This window comes from Geotrypetes seraphini, chromosome 3 (genome assembly GCF_902459505.1).
Source record: "Geotrypetes seraphini chromosome 3, aGeoSer1.1, whole genome shotgun sequence".
NCBI classification, from domain to species: domain Eukaryota; kingdom Metazoa; phylum Chordata; class Amphibia; order Gymnophiona; family Dermophiidae; genus Geotrypetes; species Geotrypetes seraphini.
Genome location: NC_047086.1, coordinates 310019283 through 310042459, shown reverse-complemented (window position 1 = coordinate 310042459; position 23177 = coordinate 310019283). Strand labels below are relative to the sequence as shown.

The window sequence follows — 23177 nt, the reverse complement described above, 5'->3', positions numbered from 1 at the left end:
GATATCCTTGGATTTCCACTAATGAAGTCAATGGGCTGCAGCTTATTAAATATCAAGCCACCGGAGCTACTGGGGAAATTGGTTCTGGCAGCAGCATGGAAACAAACCATAATCCCCTCTCTCAGATAAGTAATTGCTGAAGTGGATTTTGTATATCACATGTCCAAATTTCATTAAAATATGGGACTATTTGAAAAAAGTGGAAGTGGATAAATAAATAACAATAAATAGAATGCTCCACTTATTTAAACTACAGGCACTACCTCCAACGGAAGAAAAAGCCTCAGGTATTATTACGGCAGAGCAAAAAATGCTCAAACCTCCTCCACCCACATCATCGGCAAAAAAATTCCAGAAGGAGTGTGCTGCTACTACTCTATTTATGCAGGACTGAAATCGTTGGCAGCCTATAAACTGTGAAGATGAAACAACATGTTAGCCAACGTTTCACAGCGTATAGCTGTTTCTTCAGGGCTTTGTTAAATGTCACTTCCCTACTTACGTTGCTTGGCTTGCTTTTCTGTTCTTACCAACGCTGTGAAACATTGGCTAACATGTTGTTTCATCTTCACAGTTTATAGGCTGCAAACGATTTCAGTCCTGCATAAATAGAGTAGTGGTAGCAGCACACTCCTTCTGGAAGTTTTTTGCTGATGATGTGGGTGGAGGAGGTTTGAGCATTTTTTGCTCTGCCGTAATAATACCTGAGGCTTTTTCTTCCGTTGGAGGTAGTGCCTGTAGTTTAAATAAGTGGAGCATTCTATTTATTGTTATTAAAATATGGGACCCATTTGTCAAATGTTAAGAGAATGGACAATCTTTTGAATAGCTATAATTTTTGACAATTGCTGCTCTACCCCTGTAGGTGGGAGGGGAAGTAAGGGGCAAAAAAAATTTTCATCACTATATGCTAACCTTGGGCATTGAACCGAAGAGTGATGGTATGACTTTTCATTTACTGTATGTTGGATGGTTGATTATTGTTTCTGCTTTTGTTATGTTTTGAAAATATTTAATAACTAAAAAAAACAACCACCTTATAACTTCTTTACATTTTTGTTGCAATCCGTCAGTTTTCTCCCGTGTTCTATACTTGAATCTATGTGCTATGCTTAGTTAGCAAGGAAAAGAAATCTCGAATGCCCTTTAAATTAATTCTGCTCAGCATGAATAAACTTTGCAATGTACCTAAAAGGAACTGTGTTCAAGAATCTTTAGGCAAGCATCTTGACACCTTCCCCGAGGTAAGCCAGCCAGAAATGATTCAAATAAAGCATTTTGTGTTTTCATCTTAGTGCCAAAAGAAGCTTTTTTTGTTAAACTGATTGCAAAAATCAAAATGACAAAAAAAAATCACAGATCTAAAGAAATCTTCACTTATGAATGAATGTTCACAGGACATCCTGGCATGATTGTGACTATATCAAAACTGACAGGCAATAAATATGTGAGCTCATGTTGAGCAGTTTCTTGTTTAATGAATGTTGTAAAATAAACCCTTTGTCTTTACAGGTCCGAGAGACTGATATGGGCGTTCCCCATTAGAGAATGACACGGTGACAAAATTCGTCACCGTTCCCGTCCTCATGGATAACCGCGGGAAATAATCCCATATCATTTTCTAGTGTCTATTTCAACTTAAGAACATAAGAAGTTGCCTTCGCTGAGGCAGACCATAGGTCCATCCTGCCCAGCGGTCTGCTCCCGCGGTGGCCCATCAGGCCCATTGCCTGAGCAATAGTCTATACCTATCTATACCCCTCAATCCCTTTTTCTTCTAGGAATCTATCCAAACCTTCTTTGAAACCATTTAATGTTTTCTTGTCTACAACAGCCTCTGGAAGCGCGTTCCATGTATCCACCACCCTCTGAGTGAAAAAGAACTTCCTAGCGTTTGTTCTAAACCTGTCCCCTTTCAATTTCTCCGAGTGCCCCCTTGTACTTGTGGTGCCCCTTAATTTGAAAAATCTGTCCCTGTCTACTTTTTCTATGCCCTTCAGGATCTTGAAGGTTTCTATCATGTCTCCTCTAAGTCTTCGCTTCTCCAGGGAGAAAAGTCCCAACTGCTTCAATCTTTCGGTGTATGGGAGATTTTCCATTCCCTTTATCAGTTTAGTTGCTCTTCTTTGTACTCCCTCAAGTACCGCCATGTCTTTCTTGAGATACGGTGACCAGTACTGGACACAGTACTCCAGATGCGGCCGTACCATTGCACGATACAGCGGCATGATGACTTCCTTTGTCCTGGTCGTAATACTCTTCTTAATGATACCCAACATTCTGTTTGCTTTCCTTGAGGCCGTGGCGCATTGCGCCGATGCCTTCAGTGTTGCGTCTACCATCACTCCCAGGTCTCTCTCCAGGTTACTGACCCCTAGTGGTGTTCCCCCCATTTTGTATGTGAACATCGGGTTCTTTTTTCCCACGTGCATGACCTTGCATTTCCCCACGTTGAAGCTCATCTGCCATTTTTCGGCCCACTTTTCCAGCTGCGTTAGATCCTTTTGGAGATCTTCGCAGTCTTCCCTGGTTTTAGCCCTGCTGTATAGTTTGGTGTCATCTGCAAATTTAATGACTTCACACTTGGTTCCCGCCTCTAGGTCGTTTATGTAGATATTGAACAGGAGCGGTCCCAGCACCGACCCCTGCGGAACTCCGCTCGTGACCCCCTTCCAGTCTGAGTAGTGGCCCTTTACGCCAACCCTCTGCTTCCTGTTTGCCAGCCAGTTTTTGATCCATCGGTGGATCTCCCCTTGTACCCCGTGGTTCCATATCTTTTTAAGCAGTCTCTCGTGTGGTACCTTGTCGAAGGCTTTTTGGAAGTCAAGGTAAATGATGTCTATAGATTCCCCCTTATCCACCTGGCTGTTCACCCCCTCAAAGAAGTACAATAAATTTGTGAGGCACGACCTACCCTTGCAGAAGCCATGTTGACTCGGTTTTAGCTGCCCATTTTTTTCGATGTGCTCACAGATGCTGTCTTTAATCAGTGCCTCCATCATCTTTCCCGGGCCTGTAGTTTCCCGGGTCTCCCCTTGCGCCCTTCTTGAAGATGGGCGTGACATTTGCTATTTTCCAATCCTCCGGGATCTCTCCGGTTTTTAAGGATAGGTTGCATATCTGTCGAAGTGGCTCCGCTATTTCATCTTTTAGTTCCTTGAGTACCCTTGGGTGAATGCCGTCCGGACCTGGCGATTTGTCGCTCTTTAGTCTGTCAATCTGCTTGAGTACATCCTCTTGGCTTACCTCTAAATCGACCAGCTTATCGTCTTGGTCTCCTATTGCGATCTCCTCGGGTTCCGGAATGTTGGTTATATTCTCCATCGTGAAGACTGACGTGAAGTCCTTCTACACAGCATTCTTCAAAGCAAAGCTTGCGGGTCAGTGATTGTGGCCATTCATACTCTGATTCTTGAAGAATGACATGAAGATGGTTTCCCGCGGTTATCCGCGGGGACAGGAACGGTGATGAATTTTGTCACCGTGTCATTCTCTATTCCCCATCACTTTTTTCCCCCATTACTAATGACTATTTGTTTTCTAGAGCTATAAAGTGAAGTCTTCCGCCCCACAGCAAATCATTTGATTCTGAATCCTTATTACAACTATATTATAGATACAGTGCACTTCAGGAGAATATCTCTTGATTCTCATTTATGAGTACTCCAAAATAAAAAACTAAAATAAGAATAATATTGTCACCAATCTAAAATATTACTTTTATTACTTACCATAGTGGGTCCCATTTTTCTGACTGCTCGAAGTACACAGAGCAGTAAAGTTCCTCTTTTTCTTCACTTCCTGGTGGCACACAAATTGCATCTAGTTTTTTGTGAGTCTTTGAATATATTTTCTTGAATGTTTTAGTTCCCTTTTAGAGTACAGTGACATACTATACTGTTAATCCATTATATGCTGTTGGTTTCTCGTAAAAAATTGTTTGTCTGTTTTAAGCAACATGCATTATTTTGTTTGCTTTTAGTAAAGTGTGTTATAAGCAAAGGGAAATAATAACCATGATTTTGCAAAGCCCTCCTAGAGCTCCACAATTCTTCCATAAATCAATAGACTTCTCTGCACATTTTTTTTTAATTTTTAGATTTTATCCTCTTCACTTTAATATGTTTCAATATAACCTATATGTTAATATGTTTTAATCTATAATGTTACCATTCTTTTACTTGGATCTGATTCTCTGCTATTAAAAGTTATGTTTTAACACAATATTTATGTTCTCTTTACATCATATGCCACTATAGCAACAATTTCCTTAGGTTGTCAAACATAACTCAGCCAATATATTAGAATTTAGCTTATTTGAATTGCAGCATATAAGTTTTAACTTTTATTTTCTTCTTTTGTAATCACTTTTTAATGCTGTACCTATTCTGTTAATAATGCTACTCAGTGTTCATTGTTGGAAATGAACTACATGATATGGTACAAATATTTCTCTCTTATTAATTATGGATCATTCCATAACGACATTTGCTATATCAGATGAAGTTGTTTGCTACATGTAAATCTACATTTACACCTTTTGGATGCAAGCTTTTTGTGGTGTTATAATTACAGACTTTCTAGTGTTGCAATTCTGCTATTAATAATTTATTTGCACAATTATGGACTGAGACTAGTTACTGAAGGTCCTATTCAAGGTACCCTTTGTCTAATACTTATTGAAGATTTCCATTCATATGGGATTTAGATGATGGATGAGTTCCCCCATATAGGAAAGACCATGCTACCAGAGAAGGAACTTGATAAGTGCTTGGGAATCCTAAACTTACCAGTAAAAACTTATTGACTGTTGCTACTAAGATAACAAGCTTATGATGACAGAATGACCTTTAACCTTGAACCTCTACAGCTTGCTCTGCGGGTGCGGACTATTGCAGTTTTGATAAAATTCTCTAAAGCAGTTTAGGTGCAATAATATAAGGAAGCATAGCCCCTGATGAAACAAAATGTGAAACGGTTAGGCAGCCGTCGGGCCTCAAAAGATAAGTGCTCCCCTTCTCTAAGCACCTTATGCACTTAAAGCACTTTTATATTTATTGAAAATTGATATTTAAATAAATTTGCACAGCACAAGTCACTTTACCAAAGACCAATGATGAATTTACCACCCCAGTAAGGGCACGAAAAAATAATTTGAGTAGTGCCTTGGGTATCCGAGGTCTGGTAATTTAAATACAACTTGATTTGAATTTGTTCTCTGTTTAATATGAATTTTTGTTTTGGACAAATTTGTGTTTTCTCCATTTATTGTTGCAAAAATATGACAGTAACAGGCCTATTGCAAGATTCATGTGCTTTGCCTGATTGCAACTTTTAGGGAAAAATTGTTATGCATTTTCATCCTGTTTTGATTCCTGTAACTGCACCCTAATTATTTCCCACTTCAACAGATTCTTTCCACCCCCTTTTTTGCTGCTAAGTTGAAGTGAAGTGCAGTGAAGGAAGAGTAACGATACCACCGCTGCTGTGATACGGCCTCATGACTTTAACCCAACTATCTTTTCTGATCCAGGGATGGAGGTTTCTGAATTGAGAAATGCAATGCAGAACATGATAGCGTAAGAGGATTTAATGTGTTTACCTGAACTTCCACCTTGACCTGCGAGCATGACCTGATAATATTTGGAGTCAACCAAGTCTGCACTGATCTCAGCTCTTTTGGAAAGGCATGGAAATAATCTAGCTTGCAATGAAGAGTTTGTTAAATTATCCCTCTAGGTGTGGTATACTCATGACAGGATGAAGCCATGAAAAAGTATATTCAAATGTACAATCGATGCAAGAATTTTCCGGATGATTTCTGGTCAATTATTTCTATGATTAATGCTATTTTTTTATTTCATATATTATTATCATAAGCAGGTATGATTTTGTTATGAGTCTTAATGAGGTAGGACACTATTAAGATTTGGATGGCAATGACAACTGTCTTCTTAATATTACTAAGCTTGATTCCTGATTAGAGATCCCGTCTACCCCCACTCCTTCTGGAACAACCATGACCTTCATCTATATCTTGGTTCTGTTTGGTGAAGCCTCCTTAGGCTTCAAGAGGGGAATGAGGGAAAATAAGGAAGAAGACCTTCATGAGCATCATCTAGAGTTTTAATGACTTTTGTGACCTATTCTTCAACTAACGCTCCGTAGTAGTAGTAAGTGAGGGGTGTGGTGGACAGATCTTGGGTTCCCACCCATGTTATCCATTTACTTTGCCCTTCTCCTACTCCCCTTTCAAACTTCAAATACCTTAACTGGAAATGGATCCCTAAGACCAGCCAGCTGAAGACTTTTGGAGTCTGCAACCCCTCCCCCCCAAAAAAAAAATTCATTTCTGGTTACACCAGAAGCACTTCTTAAATTTGTTTTGAATTGCATCCTGTAAGTTTGATAGTGTACTACTTTTAATTTTAGAGATATCTATTATATCTTCTCAGCCATCTCTTGTCCTAGTTGAAGACCACTAGCCTATTAAGCCTATTTTTATGCTTTCCTTACATCGGCTTCCCTTGTTAAACTCACTGTACCTGGAAGATAATGCAATTTATTTCCTGTAACATAGTTTTGAAAGATATCTAAACAAGATAGGAATGAACATTCTTATCTACCAGCTCCATATTGTGCCTCCTCTTCCTCCTCTTCGCTGGAAGAGGCCAAATAAGCCTGAAAATCCATGTCCAGAATTTCATGTTTTTTAAAGTTTTTGTTTAATGCAGTCATTCTGTCATGGTCTGTCTCATCCCAGGTGATGTCTACCTATAAATCAAAAGAAAAAGGAGGATATTATCAATTAGAACTGCAAATCAAATCTACATTGATGGAAACAGGCAACTACCCTTTCATAAGGGAGAAAAAAGCTGGTAATACGCTATCACCTAGCTCAGGGGTCTGCAACCTTTAAGACATAAAGAGCCACTTGGACCCGTTTTCGAAAAGAAAAAAAAACTTGGAGCCGCAAAACCATTATAAAACAAATCTAACACTGCATATATTGTTTCTTATCTTAATGCTATATACAGGATCACTAAATTGAAAATAAAATCATTTTTCCTACCTTTGCTATTTGGTGATTTCATGAGTCTCTGGTTGCACTTTCTTCTTCTGACTGTGCATCCAATCTTTCTTCCTTTCTTTCAGCCTCCTGTATGTTTCCTCTCCTCCAGACCTCATTCTCTCCCCCAACTTTTTCTTTCTGTCTCCCTGTTCCCCCTTCTTTCTGTCTCCGTGCCGTCCCCCAAGCCACTCGGTTTGCTGCCACTGCAATCGGGGAACAGCCCCCAAGCCACCGCCGTCCCAAGCTTTCCCTGCAGAAGTGTTGCGCTGACCAGCATTCCGCTCCCTGACGTCAATTCTGACGTAGGAGAGGAAGTTCCGGGCCAACAAGGCATTTCTCCTCATTCCATCCAGCCTGAGCCCCATCTCTCCTTGATCCAGCATTTCCCTTCTGTGTCTGTCAGAATTACCATTCCACCTATTTTCCAGCATCACCCTTCTTTGTGTCCATCTCACCTATATCCCTATCTCACCACTTTTTCAGAATCTTCATTTGTCTCTGTCCTTTTCTTTACGCCATGTTCACCATTTGCCCTTTCAATGTCTTTATCTCCCCCCACACACTTTTTCAGCATTACTTCTATGTCTCTATTTCACCTCCTCTTCATGTCCCCTCTGTATCTCTATCCTTATTCAGTAGGTCCTGCTTACCCTTTCTCTTCTTTGTGTCACTATCTCCATTTTCAGCTTTCCCCCCTTTTCCTTTGTTACTGCACCCTGTAGCTAGAATCTTTCCACCCTCCCTCCACTCCGGCCCAGCCCAGTATGAAATATTTCCTTTTGTTTCCCTCCCCTCTCTCTTCTCCTCCCTCCCCCACGAGTCCTGCATCTGGCCCTCTCCCTTCTACCTGCACCTGGCAACACCCCCCTGCTCCGCGGCTCTCTTCAGCAACTCGTCAGCAGCGGTGATCAAGACAAGCTGCCGACATCGAGGCCTTCCCTCTACGAGTCCCGCCTTTGTGGAAAAAGGAAGTTGAAACAAGCGGGACTCGCAGAGGGTAGGCCCCGACGTCAGAAGCTTGTGTCGATCGCTGCTGCTGAGTTGCCGAAGAGAGCCGCGGAGCAGGGGATGTGGCCGGAAGCAGGTAGAAGGGAGAGGGAGATAGGAAGGCTGTAGATTTCCGGAGCATGACACCGACCCCGGCCAGGATGATTTCTTTTTCAGGCACCTTACAAGTCCAGCGTCGCGGCGGGAAATAGCCATGCTGAGCAGTGAGCTCAGCACTACACAGATGAAAGCCTTGCTTGCTGATTGGTCCGGCGGCACGGCGGTGCGGGGCCGCCGGACCAATCAGCAAGCAAGGCTTTCATCTGTGTATGTGCTGAGCTCACTGCTCAGCATGGTTATTTCCCGCCGCGACGCCGGACTTGTAAGCTGCATGCCTGCGTGACACACTTCCGGAGCCGCAGCAAAGGTGGAAAAGAGCCGCATGCGGCTCTGGAGCCGCAGGTTGCAGACCCCCGACCTAGCTGGTGGATGAAAGAAAGTTGAGGGGAGGGGTGCTTACCTTATACAGAGAATACTGGGGATTGAACTTATTGAACCTGCCAGGGAACAGGGGGAGGGAGATCAAGTCTATGAAAAGGGGTTCCAAAAAACTGTTTGAGCCTATCAGAGAAAGCTGGGGGGCTATCAGACCTGAACATGCAAGAGCCTGGACTTCATGATAGGGAAATTCTACAGAAAAAAATGCAAATAAAGAATTTTATTGATTTTAAAATACAGTAGAATCCCAGTTAACAGGCACTCAATCAACTGGCAACAAAAATCCCTCCTTCCCCCGAGACCACTTTCACTGTTACCCTCCCTACCCCGAAGCCACCAGCGCTGCTACCCTCAATTTCAAGTTCCCCTCCCCGAGGCCACCGGTTCTGCTATCCTCTACTGCAACCCTCCCTCCTAATCCCCCCACCCCCAAGGTCACCGGCACTACTCTCCTCTCTTTATGTGCAAGATGATCAGCACTGCTGTCCACCTCCTCCCCCCAGTGACAGGCAATGTGCTTGCCATATGCATACTGGTGCTGAAAGAGCCTTCTGCCGATGTTCTACGCTGGGCCGTTGCAGGGCCTTGAGCATCTATGCAGATGTTCAAGGCCCCGCAGCAGCCCAGTGTAGAACATTGGCGGCAGGCTCTTTCAGCACCGGCAAAAGTATTGCAAGCACAGTACCTGTCGGGGAGGAGGAGGTGAACAACAACAATGATCATCTTGGGCACAAGGAGAGGACAGCGGCGCTGGTGGCCTCGGTGGGGGGGAGAGGGGGGATTTGGATTGGAGGGTAGAAGCGCTGGTGGCCTCAAGGAGGGAGGATTTGGATTGGAGGGTAGAAGCGCTGGTGGCCTCAAGAGAGGTTGAAGTAGAGGATAGCTGCACCGGTAACTCGAGGAGGAGGGATTTGGATTGGAGGGTAGCAGCGCTGGTGGCATCAGCGGGGAGTGGGGAGTTGTTGAGTGGAGGGTAGCAGCACTGGTGGCCTCAGGAGTGAATTTGGCGTGGAAGGACACCAGCAACAGTGGTTTTTAGGAGGGGCTTGAATATAAACAGAGATGCCCTTTTTAGGCCAAAAATCTAAGTTTATATTTGAGTACTGTATATAAGGTAGTTAGGCCTATTTTTAATAGTACCGTATTTTCACGCATATAACACGCGCGTTATACACGATTTTACAAACCGAGCATAACCATGCGCGTTATATGCGTGAGCGCGTTTTACAATTTTTTGTTTACATTGCTGGTTCCCCCCCTGACGTCCGATTCAGCCCTGAAAGCCTGATGCCCCACCCCAAAGGACCACTGGCCCCCCCACCCTGAAGGACCACTCGCACCCCCCCAACGTCCGATTCATCCCCCAGCCCCCCCCGCACCGTTTGCGGTGGAGAAGCAGCCTACCGTGGGTTCGCGATGCCAGTGAGACCTGCTGCTTCCTCTGCCGCGGTCCCGCCCCTTCGTTGACATCAGAGAAAGGGCGGGACCGCGGCAGAGGAAGCAGCGCAGGGCTCAGAGAAGGGGCGGGACCGCTGGCAGAGGAAGCAGCAGGGCTCACTGGCATCGCGAACCCACAGTAGGCTGCTTCTCCACCGCAAACAGTGCAGGGGGGGGGCTGGGGGATGAATCGGACGTCGGGGGGTGGTGCGAGCGGTCCTTCAGGGTGGGGGGGCCAGCGGTCTTTCGGGGTGGGGCATCAGGCTTTCAGGGTGAGGACAGGACTTCAAGGGGACACACGCAGACCTTTAAGGGGGGACAAGACTTCAAGGGGGGACAAGACTTCAAGGGGAGACAGGCAGACCTTTAAGGGGGGACAGGACTTCAAGGGGGGCAGAAGGAGGTTTTAATTCAATGAGCAGCATGCACGGTATACGCGTGTGCACGCTATATATTAATTTATTTACATAAATTTCTTTTTCCCGCGCGCTATACCCGTGTGCACGTTTTACACGGGTGCGCGTTATATGCATGAAAATACGGTAACTCTCAAACAACCAGAAACTATATTTATCCAGCATCTACCAATCCCCAGTTAATTGAGAGTCTACTGTACTGTGTTCAGAATTTTTTTTGTGCATAATTACCTCAAGAAAAAACGCTTAAGTTTAAAGATGAAAAATATCTTCTGTTTCAATACAAATTCAAAAAAAATCAAGCCTGACAGAAAGACCTTGTAAACATTTAAACTGATTGCTACATGGGATTCATTCTAGAATAGTTTTATATTCTGGACAAGACAGCAAGCATAGTTAGGGCTTTCTTTTAAAACAAGAAAAAGAAAAGCACACTTAGCTTTATGGAGGAGGATATTTGAAAATACAGCTCAACAAAGAATACCTTATTGGACTAACTATTCTTATTTACACTTATCCAAGAGAGTTAACAAAGCAATCAGAATTCTCTAAGGAAGATAGGCAAAATTGTTTGAAAACAGTGGCATGTTACAAATAAAGAATCATTATACATAATAGTGGCAGACAATTGTTGCATATTTTCAAGATTATAATTACTGGTTCTAATCCTTATTTTAGTTATTTTGCTATCAGTTCAAAAAGATTTGCATAAACTGTTTAAAATCAGAAAAATTATTCTAGTTAATTCAAAAAATTAACAGTTTATACAAAATATACAAAAGCAATACTTTTTCTTTTACCATCCACTAGGGTGTCATGTTTTTAAGCAATTCTGTGTTTGATGGCCTCTTTTACAAAGCTGTGCTAGCAGCTGCCATGCGGCAACAGCCCCGAAGCCCTTTAAATCTCTATGGGCTTCAGGGCCGTTAGTGCGGCTTTGTAAAAGAGGCCGTAAGTCTGTAAAAACTAAGGGCTTATTTTAAAAACACTTAGGGCTCCTTTTACTAAGCCGCGTTAGGGCTTTAACGCGTGGAATAGCGCATGCTACATTGAGCTGGCGTTAGTTCTAGAAGTGTAGCACGTGGTAATTTCCTGCGTGCGCTAAAAACGCTAGCGCACCTTAGTAAAAGGAGCCCCTAAACACACAAACTACCATAGCTTAATATTGTATCTAAATGCTTTGAAAATTAGCCCCCAAATGAAATTTGGCAAATGAACACAAAATTAAGGGGAATACCTTTGATGTTGCCATAGCTGCAGATGTGAAGTATTTTGGTTTATATACAGTGAGGTCCACATCAGTGGCTGTGTCCTTTGGTTCATCATCAAATGTAACATCATCTGGAATAAATCTAAGATTAAAAGGAAAGGATCAACCACACAAACACCAACATACACAATGGTGGCTCATAAGAATAAACAATTTTCTGACTTGCCTTCATTGGCTTTGGTCAACGTCATGTTGGACATGGCAAGGCAACTAAGTTCAGCGACATAGTATATACCACTATAATATTATGTTCTTATATTCACTGAATTGTCTAATTTCCTCTTAAAATAATGAAGATCATTTTCTAAACTACTGGTTTCTAAATAATGGTTTTGGAGTCAGTGGTATTCTTGAAAGAACTGCAAAGTGGGCCATGAGATTAAAAAATCTGCTGTTTGTTTTCAACCAAGAAAATGCAAAATATAAACCGCTACCAGTCTCTCTGTTATTTTGGAGCTTATCACTTTGACAAGGCTTCCATAGGTCTGGCCTACTTGGCATATAAAGGTGGTGTAGCATGAGGACAAAAAAGTCTGCTAGTTGAGCCAAAGAAATCTGAATGGAGAGGGAAGGGATTTCAGAGGAAATACGTTCTTTTGAGACTGCAGCCATCAAGAATACCAGCCTCCTGGCTTCTCAGGTTGGTAGAAGAGGGAAATGCTGCAGTGATCTTGTACTGGCACAAGGTCTAGAGGGATCAATGGTCCCTGCCGCTCAACCATTACTGCATTAATATGGGTATGCAAAGAAGAAATGACAGAAAAAAAAATCTAGAGAGCTCCTAGAATATCACTACAGATTAGTTCTGAAAGAGCTGGTAATCCAGTCAAGTTGGAAGTTGCTGTGAGGCAAACAACAAACAGCCAGACTCAGGAGCTGGGAAAATTTTTAAGTGCTATGAAATTAAAATTTCAACTTACAAGCCCATTTTTTGCATAGGGCATCTCAATGACTTCCAAAAGCATCTGTGTGTGCTAGGACTTGCTCTGCTTCAGCACAATAATATAATCAGCAACAATACTGATCAAAATTCTGGCTAATAAATAAAGTGTCTTCCAATAGAAATCAGAATTAAAATAAAATTGAAAACTATATCCCTCACCCCTGTAAAAACAAAAAGATTCATCAAGCACATGTTTTACCGTAGATCTACAAAGGAACAGCTACTTTCAAATTCCAGGCCATCACATTCTTCATAAATTTTACTGGCCGTCTCAGGACAGTCACACTCTGCCACTGCGTAAAAGTATTTCAGTCGATTGAATTGATATTCTCGCATCTTCTCCCTGTAAGTTCTACAAAAAAAAAGGGGGGGGGGGAATATAGACCTCAGTTATTTTTTTTTAAACCATTTATCCTTATTAAAAAGTTTTATATAGTACAAAACAGATAAAAAGAAAACAATCTGTTAACATGAATGACCTAGTAGAACCAGCTACTCAAAAGTTTAACCTCCCTCCCATCCACCCCCTCCACTAAATAATAATCTTACTGAGAATGTACTGCATTTAAACATTAAACCTAATAGAATCACAGACAGTGCAGTGTGAGTATACACTCATGGAGCCTAGAATAGGTCCTGAAGGTTCTCCAACCATCCACTTCAAGTGAAGAGCAGGGGGATCCATTGCCTCTCATAATTATCCTTAAGACCTTTTAATTGACAAGTGAGTTTGTGATAGCTGTACAGTCCTTGACGTATCGCCAACCCAATTACCAAGAGAAGGTTCCCCATTGATTTTTCCATTGTTTAGCATCTCCATTTTAGCCCCCCATAACACCAAAAGGTATACTACATTTTGTGCAGGTTGATTACTGAAGTTCCACTAGACCCAAGAGACAGTGACACAGATCATCTGTCCAGTCTTCTCAAGTCCATTGTTCATCTTGTCCCATACTCCTTCCCCTTTTACAAAACCATAGCACAGATTTTAGTGCCGGCCGCAGTGGTAACAGCTCATAGGAATTCTATGAGTGTCGGAGCTGTTACCACTGTGGCTGAAGCTAAAAACCGCGCTATGGTTTTTAAAAAAAAGGGGGGGGGAAATAAAAATTAAAAGTAAAATATAATGTTTAAGAATACATAAAAATTAATCAAAAAATTATATTAAAAAAATCTTTAAAATATATGAAAACATATATAAACTACTAAGGGGGAATTCTAAAACTGGCACCTAAACTTAAGTGCCAGTAGGCAACCTGCTGACACCTAAATTAATTGAAAAAAAGCCATTAGAAACAGCAAAAAAAAAAAAGGCAATGTTGAGGTGCCAGAATTTCGCCTATGAAGGCCGCCCAATGGCAAAGTAGAGGGGTATTCTGCCCACCACAGCCAGTTAAGCTGATCGCGGCAGGGGAACTTTCCCCGATCAGTTTAGGAAGCAGGACTCCCCGAAGCTGCGGTTTTTGGGAGTCCTGCTGGCTGAGTTGATCGGGGGGAAATTCCCCTCCCATAATCAGCTGATGGCAAATTGCAGGTTAATTTCAGGACTCCCTGGCAAAGATAGGCAGCTGAAATGTAGGCCAGGGTTTTCCAGCCTACACTTTCAGCTGCCTATCTTTGCATGAATCAGGTGCGATTCTAAAACCGGCGCAGTTGCATGATTGACATGCGCTTTTAAGGTGGCTGCCAACATGGGCGCCAGTTAAAGAATCCGGGGGTAAATGTATTAGTGTGAACACTGTGTTAGCATGCGCTAAGGATAGCCATAGGAATATAATGGGAATCTTTAGCGGTTAGCATATGCCGACGCGATTGCACTCATTAACATGCTTAGCACCCTTTGTTGAATCCTGTCTAAATGTAACCATAAAATTTAATAAAAATGTAAAAAAATTAAGGGCCCCATTTACAAACTCGCAGTACCTAGTCTTGGCATGGCAAATGCGACACAGCCCATAGGAATTAAATGAGCTGCATTCCATTTGCCATGTGGGAGTCGCTATCATGGCCCTAAATAAAAAGATCCAAAACAGTCAACGAGGAAATCAGCCTGTCCTCAGTTGCTACTAGTTATGCCAAATCAAAGTTTGGAAGTCACTTGTCCACATGCTATTTGTGAATCAGGCCAGATGCATATTGCCTGCGTTTCTCAAGCGAGTATTATCTCTGTGTACCTGCCTTTTGGACCTCAGATAGACAGCTGCATTCACTTCAGCAGGACTGCCAGCATACATGTTACATATGAGACTGATATCCACAGCAAGCCTTATCCAGAAACATTACCAACATTATTGCTGTTATGTCCAAGCACATCTGAGTTACTATGGAAGACAGATGCATACACATTTGGAGAATCGCACCCTTACGCAGTCATTGCGAAATATGGCCCATGTTGGCGACTGGTCCTTATCATTTATTAAGATAAGTTGATTGAATTTTAAAATTTTGGCATTATGATTATATTTTGAAAAGACAATGAGGAGGCAGGCAAGTCACAACACTGAGGCTGATTATTCGTGCGGGTTTTTTTTTTTTTTTTTTAAGAATTATGCTAGCTTTCATGTTTGATTATATCAATTGTTGCCTCTGTTTTTGATTGCTGTGTTGACTCTGTAATTTAGATTTATGTAGTGTCACTTCATGCATACTATACTCCTGGCAGAATTATGCACTACTGCACAATGCACAATTTCTGCAAAATTGCACAGTTGCGCAGAATTCCCTTTTCCTGTACAGAATCTCGAGCGTGTCAGCATCTTTGGGTCATGGCATTGGCAGAAATTCCCACATGCTGCCTGCAGCTAACCTGGAAGTCTCTGCAGCACAGACCAGGCTTCCAGGTTATCAGCAGGCAGCATGTGAGAGTCGCTGCTGATACCGTAACCCTAAGAAGCAAGTCTTAGAGTACATGGGAGGAGAGGAAGGAAAGTTGCTAATGCAGGGGGAGGAAAGGGGTGAGAGGAAGGAAAGTTGGTGGCACAAAGGAGGGGAGGGGAGGATGAGAGGAAGGAAAGTTGGTGGCACGAGGGGAGACTGAGGAAGGAAAGTTGGTGGCATAGGGGGGAAACATGCATGGTGAGGGGAGAGGAGGAAATTGTAAATAATGGAGGGGAGGAAAGGAGATATGGTGCATGGAGTGAGATAGAGAGATTTGACACAGGGCACAAGGAAGAGAGATAAATATTGGACTTGGGGGTGGATGAGAGGGAGGGAGAGATATACAGGAGATAGAGGAGGAGAAGGAGGGAGATGTTGGATCCAGAGTAGATGCTGGGCTATAAGGGTGGAGGAAGGCACTGAGAATGGTAGAACACTGAGGAGGAGAGAGGAGAGGGTGGCAAGTAAATGGATGAGAGGATAGATATAAGAAGATAGAAATATGGTAATGGAGGTACGTTGAAGATGAAAGGGAATGGAGGGTTGAAGAAAGAATGAGATGGGGGAATGGGAGAGTAGATAGAAATTTGATAGGTAGTTAAAAAATGTAAAAGAGGAGAAGTGTAAGAAAGAGGTAGAAAAGAACTAAAAAGGAACGATCAATATGTCTGTGGCAGGTGTAGTGAGGGAATAGGCAGGAGAGAGTAGAAAAGACAAATGGATAGCAGCCACTTGAAGGAGAATTAGCAGACAACAGGAAAGCAGAAAAAAGAAACTGGAACCAACATGATAGCAAAATAAAACATCCAAAGGTAGAAGAAAAACATTTTATTTTAAATATAATATGGATAATCATCAGCAAAAATATTGTTTAAATTTTGACAAATAAGCTTGCAAAATTAACTAATTTTGTGCAAAGAATTTTGAATTTTTTGCACAGAATTCTGCCAGAATTAATACTTTTATCTGCGATAAGCAGAGGCGCTCTCAGAGATGGGATTTGGACTGACTCATTTTGGATGAAAACTTCTTCAAAAATTCATGCGCACCAAACAGCAATAAACGTGTGCTTGTACATGTGATTTGGTAGTTTTCCAAGGTAAAGCTGGTATGACTCATGCACATACTTCCTGTACATATTAGGCAGCTTTTACATAATTATCCTCATGGAGCAAATGGTCCTATTGTTCAGGAAATTCCTTGTTTGATGTTCTTTACTATGGGCTCAATATTCAGCTGGCAGCACTCAAAATTCTGCTGACCACTGCTGGCTTTATGCCTGGAAAGTCAATTGTGGGCCATGTCTGGCACTGAATGTACAGGTTTCCAGAGCTGGTACTTAACCAGCAATGGAACACTGCATAAAAATACAACTGACTTTTATATAATCCCATTTATGCAGTTTCCTTGGCCGATTAAGAGCTGAATATTGGTACTTAACCGGCTAAGTGCCAACTGCACCCCTCAGAACGGACCCCAAAATAACCAATTTTGAATTAGGCACTAACTGGATATTTTCAGTGGTGCTAACCAATTAAGTGCCACTTTAAATGAATGGTTACCCCTGAATAGGTGCTTTAACAGGCCAGGAACTGTTTCTGGGTGGTTAAATTGTTTTGAATATCAATTCCTATGTGTTTAATTTATTGACCTGTCCTCTCTGTCCACTGCAGTATGTTGGTCCCTCTGGCACTGGTTGACTTTTGCTTGGAAAACTCTCCTCTGTTTATCCTACTATGAAAGCAGTATGTGGGGGGGGGGGGGGGGTTCTTGCTTTAAGGCCAGACTACATACTTTGGCTTTTCTGTGTCATCTTCTTTAAGACTGGTAAGTTCAACAGGACCACGAAGCTCCTCTTGCTTCAATCGATCTTTCCCAAACTCTGAAGGGTAAATCTATTGAAAAGAGTATTACAAAAAACCTCAACTCACTAAAACAAAGTAATATTGCATCATTGAAAGGAAAAAGGTACTACAGTTCAGATTATGAATGTTATTCAGAAGGGTTATGCTCAGCTACGCATGCTAAAACCACTATTGAAAACTTACGATTTTTGAACTGTAGTCCAATGTTTGGTTCTATCTAGACTAGAGTATTGTAATTTGCTATTTTTTGAATTGATCAAAATAAAGCTAAAAGCATTACAGGTTCTGATGAATTCAGCAGCCAGGCTGATTAGTGGTGTTACAAGAACATCTCATATAACCCCTACCTTGAAAAGCCTTCATTGGCTGCCAATCGAACAAAGAATTCACTATAAAGTGTTATCTTTAGTTCAACAGATTCTATATCAATCTGCATCCCACTGGTTTCAGTTCCTCTGCGATCAGAGGGGGGCATGAGATTAGTAGCACAAACAGCTGAGAATGTGAAGTATGTGGCTACGAAACTAAAAATGGTTTCTCTTGCGGGTATGTCTCTTTGGAACAAGCTGTCTGGTCATTTGTGATTATGTATTGATCATTACAGTTTTAGGAAACTACTAAAAAACTAAGCTGTTTGTTGATGCTTAATTTTAGAACTATTTCTGTACAAGTTATTTTCATTTCTTTCGGAACTTAGTTTTTGTTTTTTATAATATTGAGGTAGGATATATATCCCAGGTTGTATTTTGTTATTTGTTAAGATGTATGGGACCATTGCATTAGGGATTTCTATTCTACCATTACCTTGCGGTTCAAGGCAGATTACAAAAGGAGTTATCTGGCCATTTCCAGAGGAATTGAAGAGTAGAGCGGGTTGCTTCAGAGAATTGGGACGAGTCTTGCGGTGTTAGTTTGTCTTCAAGGATTTCTTGAATAGCATGGTTTTTATTTCTTTTCTAAACGATTTGTAGTCTGGGGTCGTTATCAGTAAATTGGAGAGTTGGTAGTCTAGTTTTGCTGCTTGTGTTGCTAGAAGGCCATCGTACAGTTTTTTTCATTTGACGTCTCTAATTGGGGGATACGTGAACAGTTTGTGGGTTCTCCTATGTCTGGTTGAGGTAGTTTGGATTAGGTGGTTGTTTAGGTAAGCTGGGCTGTCTCCGTTTATGGTTTTAAATAGTAGGCAGTAGAATTTGAATAGTACTCTTGCTTGTATTGGGAGCCAATGTGAGTCGAGGTATGCCGCTGTGATGTGGTCATGTTTCCTCAGTGAATAGATAAGTCTTAGCGCTGTGTTTTGAACTGTTTGTAATTGTTTTATCATGGTTGCGGAGTAGGGGACATAGAGTATGTTGCAGTAGTCTAGAAGACCTAGGAATGGGGACTGGACAAAGAGCTGGAATTATGTTCTGTCAAAGAATTTTCAAACTTGCCTTAAGCTTCTTATGACTGCGAATGATTTTTGTATTGTTTTGCTGATTTGTGGTTGCATGGTAAAGCATCTGTCTATCGTCATTCCTAGAAGTTTTAGAGTGGGTTGTATGGGGTGAAGGGATACTTTTCATGTGCCTTGCAGTATTCTTTCAACTGTGTTTGAAGTTGTAAAACCAGACCCTGTTTGTCTTTCTTTCTTTGAAGAGAGTACAAGGACATTTATGTTTGAAAAGATATGTTCTTAACTTGTTGTGAAGTGAATTCAATTGTTTTTATAAGCCGTATTTGCAAACAGCTTTAGATTAGGGGCTCTGCTGGTCAAGGCTTTTCTGACCTTTTGGACTCCAGTCTTGAGATAGAAAAAATGCTGATGTGTTTAAAGTTTCATGTGACCTGTGTCCATATATGGTTTGTGTTTACGTCACATGCTGACAACACTGATTCATTGAGAATGATATAAAAGATGTGAAGCTCACAATAAAATTGGACATGTTTTGGAGATCATTTCTTGCCTCTACAATATGTCCCCAAGTGCACCTGTCTTCCAAATGGCAGAGAAAGTATGGGGCAGGAATTGGGACCTAATCCTTTTCATGGGGTATGTGATTGAGTTTATTACTAGATTTGTTATGGTTGCGGTTTTATTATTTTCAAGGAGAATGAATTTTGTCTTGTCTGGGTTCAGTTTCAGTTTGTGATTTTTCATCCATGTTGCTACTGTTTCAAATGTCCTGTGTAATGTGTCTGTCATGGAGGAAGTTGGTTGGTCAAAAGGAAGGAGAATGGTAATGTCGTCTGCATAGCTATAGGAGGTTAAGCTTAATTTGTCCAGGAAGGTGCCGAGGGATGCAATATAGAGATTGAAGAGAGTTGGGGATAGTGGAGATCCTTGGAGTACGCCGCAGGGGTTGGACCATGGTTCTGATTTCTCTTTGTTCAACTTTACTCTGTAAGTTCTGGATTGTAGGAATCCTTGAAACCATATCTGTGATTCCTATTGTATGTAGTATTTGTAGTAGGCGATGAGAACTGACTGCAGCCAGTCACAGAGCTGTGCGGTACCAGGCAGGAAGCGTAAAGGTTGCGCTCCCGCATTGTGCAGTGCTCTGCAAGGAAAGAGACAGCCATGCTGGACCACTGCCACTTTAAAAAAGGTACCAAGGGGTGGGGGGAGAGAGGGGGCTTTGGGCTGCTTCTTCAGGCAGCAGACTGCTTCTTCGTGCCCTGAGCGGCTTTAGGGCTGCTTCTTCGGGCTGAGGGCAGCTTCGGGCTGCAGGCTTCCCAGCACCAGATGCACCTAGGTGCAGAGGAGGAAAAACCAAGAAAAAAAATTCTGAACCAAATTTTTCCTCCTCTATAGGTGGGTATGTGTTATGGTCAGGTGTGTCTTATAGACCAAAAAATATGGTATTTTGTTTGGGTTCACCCCCCTCCCCCTTCACTTTTACTATGGCTACTATCCAAAATGACCTAACAAGTAATACCCAGGAATAATTCCCTTCATGACTGAGTGCAGTGGGAGGAAAAGCCACCTCCAAAGAGCAAAAGAAGCCCAATCCTCAGAGGCACACCAATAAATGGATCCTGTCACTTCCTGTCTCAGAGTCAAATTCACCTATTGGGTTTTCTGAAATTTTTGTGCTGCACAGAATTAAAAAACAGCAATCCAATCAACTTAAAATGCCAGTACCCTGATGATGAAATCCCACATCAAGAGTTCTCTTTTTATAACCCTCCCTTATTTGCAGCTCTTACTGCTTTCATCTAGGCTTTATCCTGAGCCTGCCATGCACTGTACCACTGGTTGGCAAAGTGCTCATCTTCCCATTGAGAGGCTCAGGAGAAGCCCATCACATCTTTTTCTTTCATGAATCTGAAGCATTATACATTAAGTGCAGTTCTACAAGGCATAAATGGGGACAGCAGTAGAAAGCCAACTGCTGACTAATTTCCGAGACTGAAAAAGATACTTACCTGTAGCAGGTATTCTCCAAGGACAGCAGGCATATATTCTCCATGGATGTCGTCACCCACATGTGAGAATATTATGCCTGCTTGTCCTCAGAGAACATAAAAAGTAACTCTGCAGAGTGTCCATTTGAAAATGAGCCTGCAATCTCATAGGTACAAGTCCAGGTTCTTGCAAGTCTCTGAAAGCAGTTTAACTATTGACCTCTCTGAAATAAAGGCCAATAACCAAGCTGAAGATCTGTATCTATAAAATATAAAGGAAAGGAGAAAACACTTTTACAGTATTTTTCTATTTATATTTTGGAAGGAAGGAATGATTCTTACCTTTACAGAAAACACAACACCTTCTTTAGGTTTAAAGGAATTAAATAATGCCAGTAGGTCCGTGGCTTTCAATCTGTCCCAGTCCATATTGCAAACTGCCAGTCTGTGTGTAACCTGGGGGATAAAGGATCATATTGAAAATCATCCCCACCCAACCGCCTCCAAAATGAATAAAATTGTGTGGATGTTCCCTATAGCCTCAAATGAAACCATGTACAATTTTTCAGCTGGGTTTCTATTAGTTTGACACTTAGATGCTGTTGAATGTACGTCACTCTCAGATTACTGTGCTCTGTGTAACCCAAAACGGCAACTTTGTCCAGGTACTACAACCCAACAAAGCCTTCAAGAGAACTGAAATTTTGTGGATTAATACAACACTGGCACTAACTTCATGTGCAAAGTTTGAAATGCTTTATTTATTTCGATTTCTATCCCGTTCTCCCAAAAGCTCAGAACGGGTTATAAGTAGACATTCACAATCATTTGAAAACAGACTAGTCATGACAACAAATAGGTTACAGTAGACAATAACAGAGATTATTCTAGAGACCAGACTGGTCATAGCGAAGAGTACTAGGAGAAGAATATTGAGGAGGCAGTTTTTAATGGCCCGATTGGCGGAAGAGGAAGGTCTTTACTGCTCTGCAGAAAGTCATTAGTGAGTCTAGCGACCTGATCTGTGTGGGTAGTCGGTTCCATAGCTGAGGTAGGAAATGGCTGTAGGATCTTTTGTACGCTGTACTCATTCGGAGGGATCTCCCTGTGGGAATGCTGAGTCTTTGTTTTGCTTTGGAGCGGAAGGGGCAGTTAGGGGTGTATAGGCATAGCTTGGATGCTATGTAGGCTGGGTTTTTTTGGTAGAATCTCTTGTGTGTTTGATTAGTTTACCTTCCCTTTTATGAGCCAGCAAAATAGGCAAAAAATGTTATGAGAAATTTATTACCTAAGTACTTTGACTCCTCATTGCTCCTGACCTGTATTTCAATTCAAGTCATAAATGTACCAGCAGTCATGGCACATGACATGCACATAGGATTTGCATTCAGAGCCTTTGCAGCCAATTGGAAACAAAGGTATAATTACACAGAGAAATATTAGTGCTTTGTACAAATTTTGGCTGTTTAAATATCTCAACTGTACATTGTCCAATTTTTTTATATCACTTAAAACAGCATCTTTTTCCTACAAAAGTCATTCTGTTTCATGTTTGACCTGGCCTTGCTCCTGCCAGAAGTTAGGTCTCAAATGCATGCATTATTCACATGTGTATACATGCAATGGTTAAAAAGGGCATCTTTGACATCCTACTGTGTAATATGCAAATGAGCCAGAGGTGTGAAATTGCATGGTGCAGCTAAACTTGTTGGGCTTGCCATGCTAACTCAGGTTACAACACTTACTGCTTACACATACTTTTGTAAATAGCCCATCAAAATGGACAGTAAAGCTAATAATCCCCCTTCATTTATTTAACTTGTCAACCTGCAGCCCGGCCAATATGTTGCTTGGTGGATTGGAAATATCTCAGAAATCTCCTCAAAACACAATGATGCCTAAATTAACTTTCTGTATTCACAATTAAACAGTATCAGTGTGCCTAATGTTTAGACACCTGCAGTTACACCAACCATAGAGGTCATGTAAGTGCAGGCAGCTAAATGCAAAAGAGACGTGTATAATTCATAGTATTCTCTAATTTACATGTGTTAAGCGGGAACCCTATGTTCCATTTATGCTCCTCTTCTGCGTATGCCCCCTTTAAAAATGTGCACTATGTAGTTACACAGGATTTGCAGAATATTACTCAGACACTTGCTAGCACTTATGTGGGTAAGTGCACACATACTCACATTAAGGGCTAGTATTCCAAACATTTACATACACAAGGGGGTGTAAATGTGGGTGCCTATATATAGAACTGGTCACCTTATTTCAAAAATATATAGCAGAACAATAAAATGTACAGAAAGGAACATAAAAAATTATATACATGATGCATGAGGTTAAATAGGTTATGGCTTTTCAGCTTACAAAAGAGACAACTAAGAGGGTTTATAAAGTCATGGAACAGATTAATCCT

The 23177-nt window shown here is 41.7% G+C and overlaps 1 protein-coding gene across 1 annotated transcript in view; it reads right to left on the bottom strand.

Moving 5' to 3' along the window:
- ESF1 (ESF1 nucleolar pre-rRNA processing protein homolog) overlaps window positions 1-23177 on the bottom strand; it is an 84464-nt gene that overhangs the window by 52571 nt on the left and 8716 nt on the right. Inside the window, exons 4-8 of the mRNA XM_033939799.1 lie at window positions 21095-21208; window positions 17295-17395; window positions 12823-12975; window positions 11648-11762; window positions 6627-6774 (exon numbers count right to left, since the gene is read on the bottom strand). Coding sequence (XP_033795690.1) covers window positions 6627-6774; window positions 11648-11762; window positions 12823-12975; window positions 17295-17395; window positions 21095-21208 — 631 coding nt within the window. The remainder of the gene's footprint in view (window positions 1-6626; window positions 6775-11647; window positions 11763-12822; window positions 12976-17294; window positions 17396-21094; window positions 21209-23177) is intronic.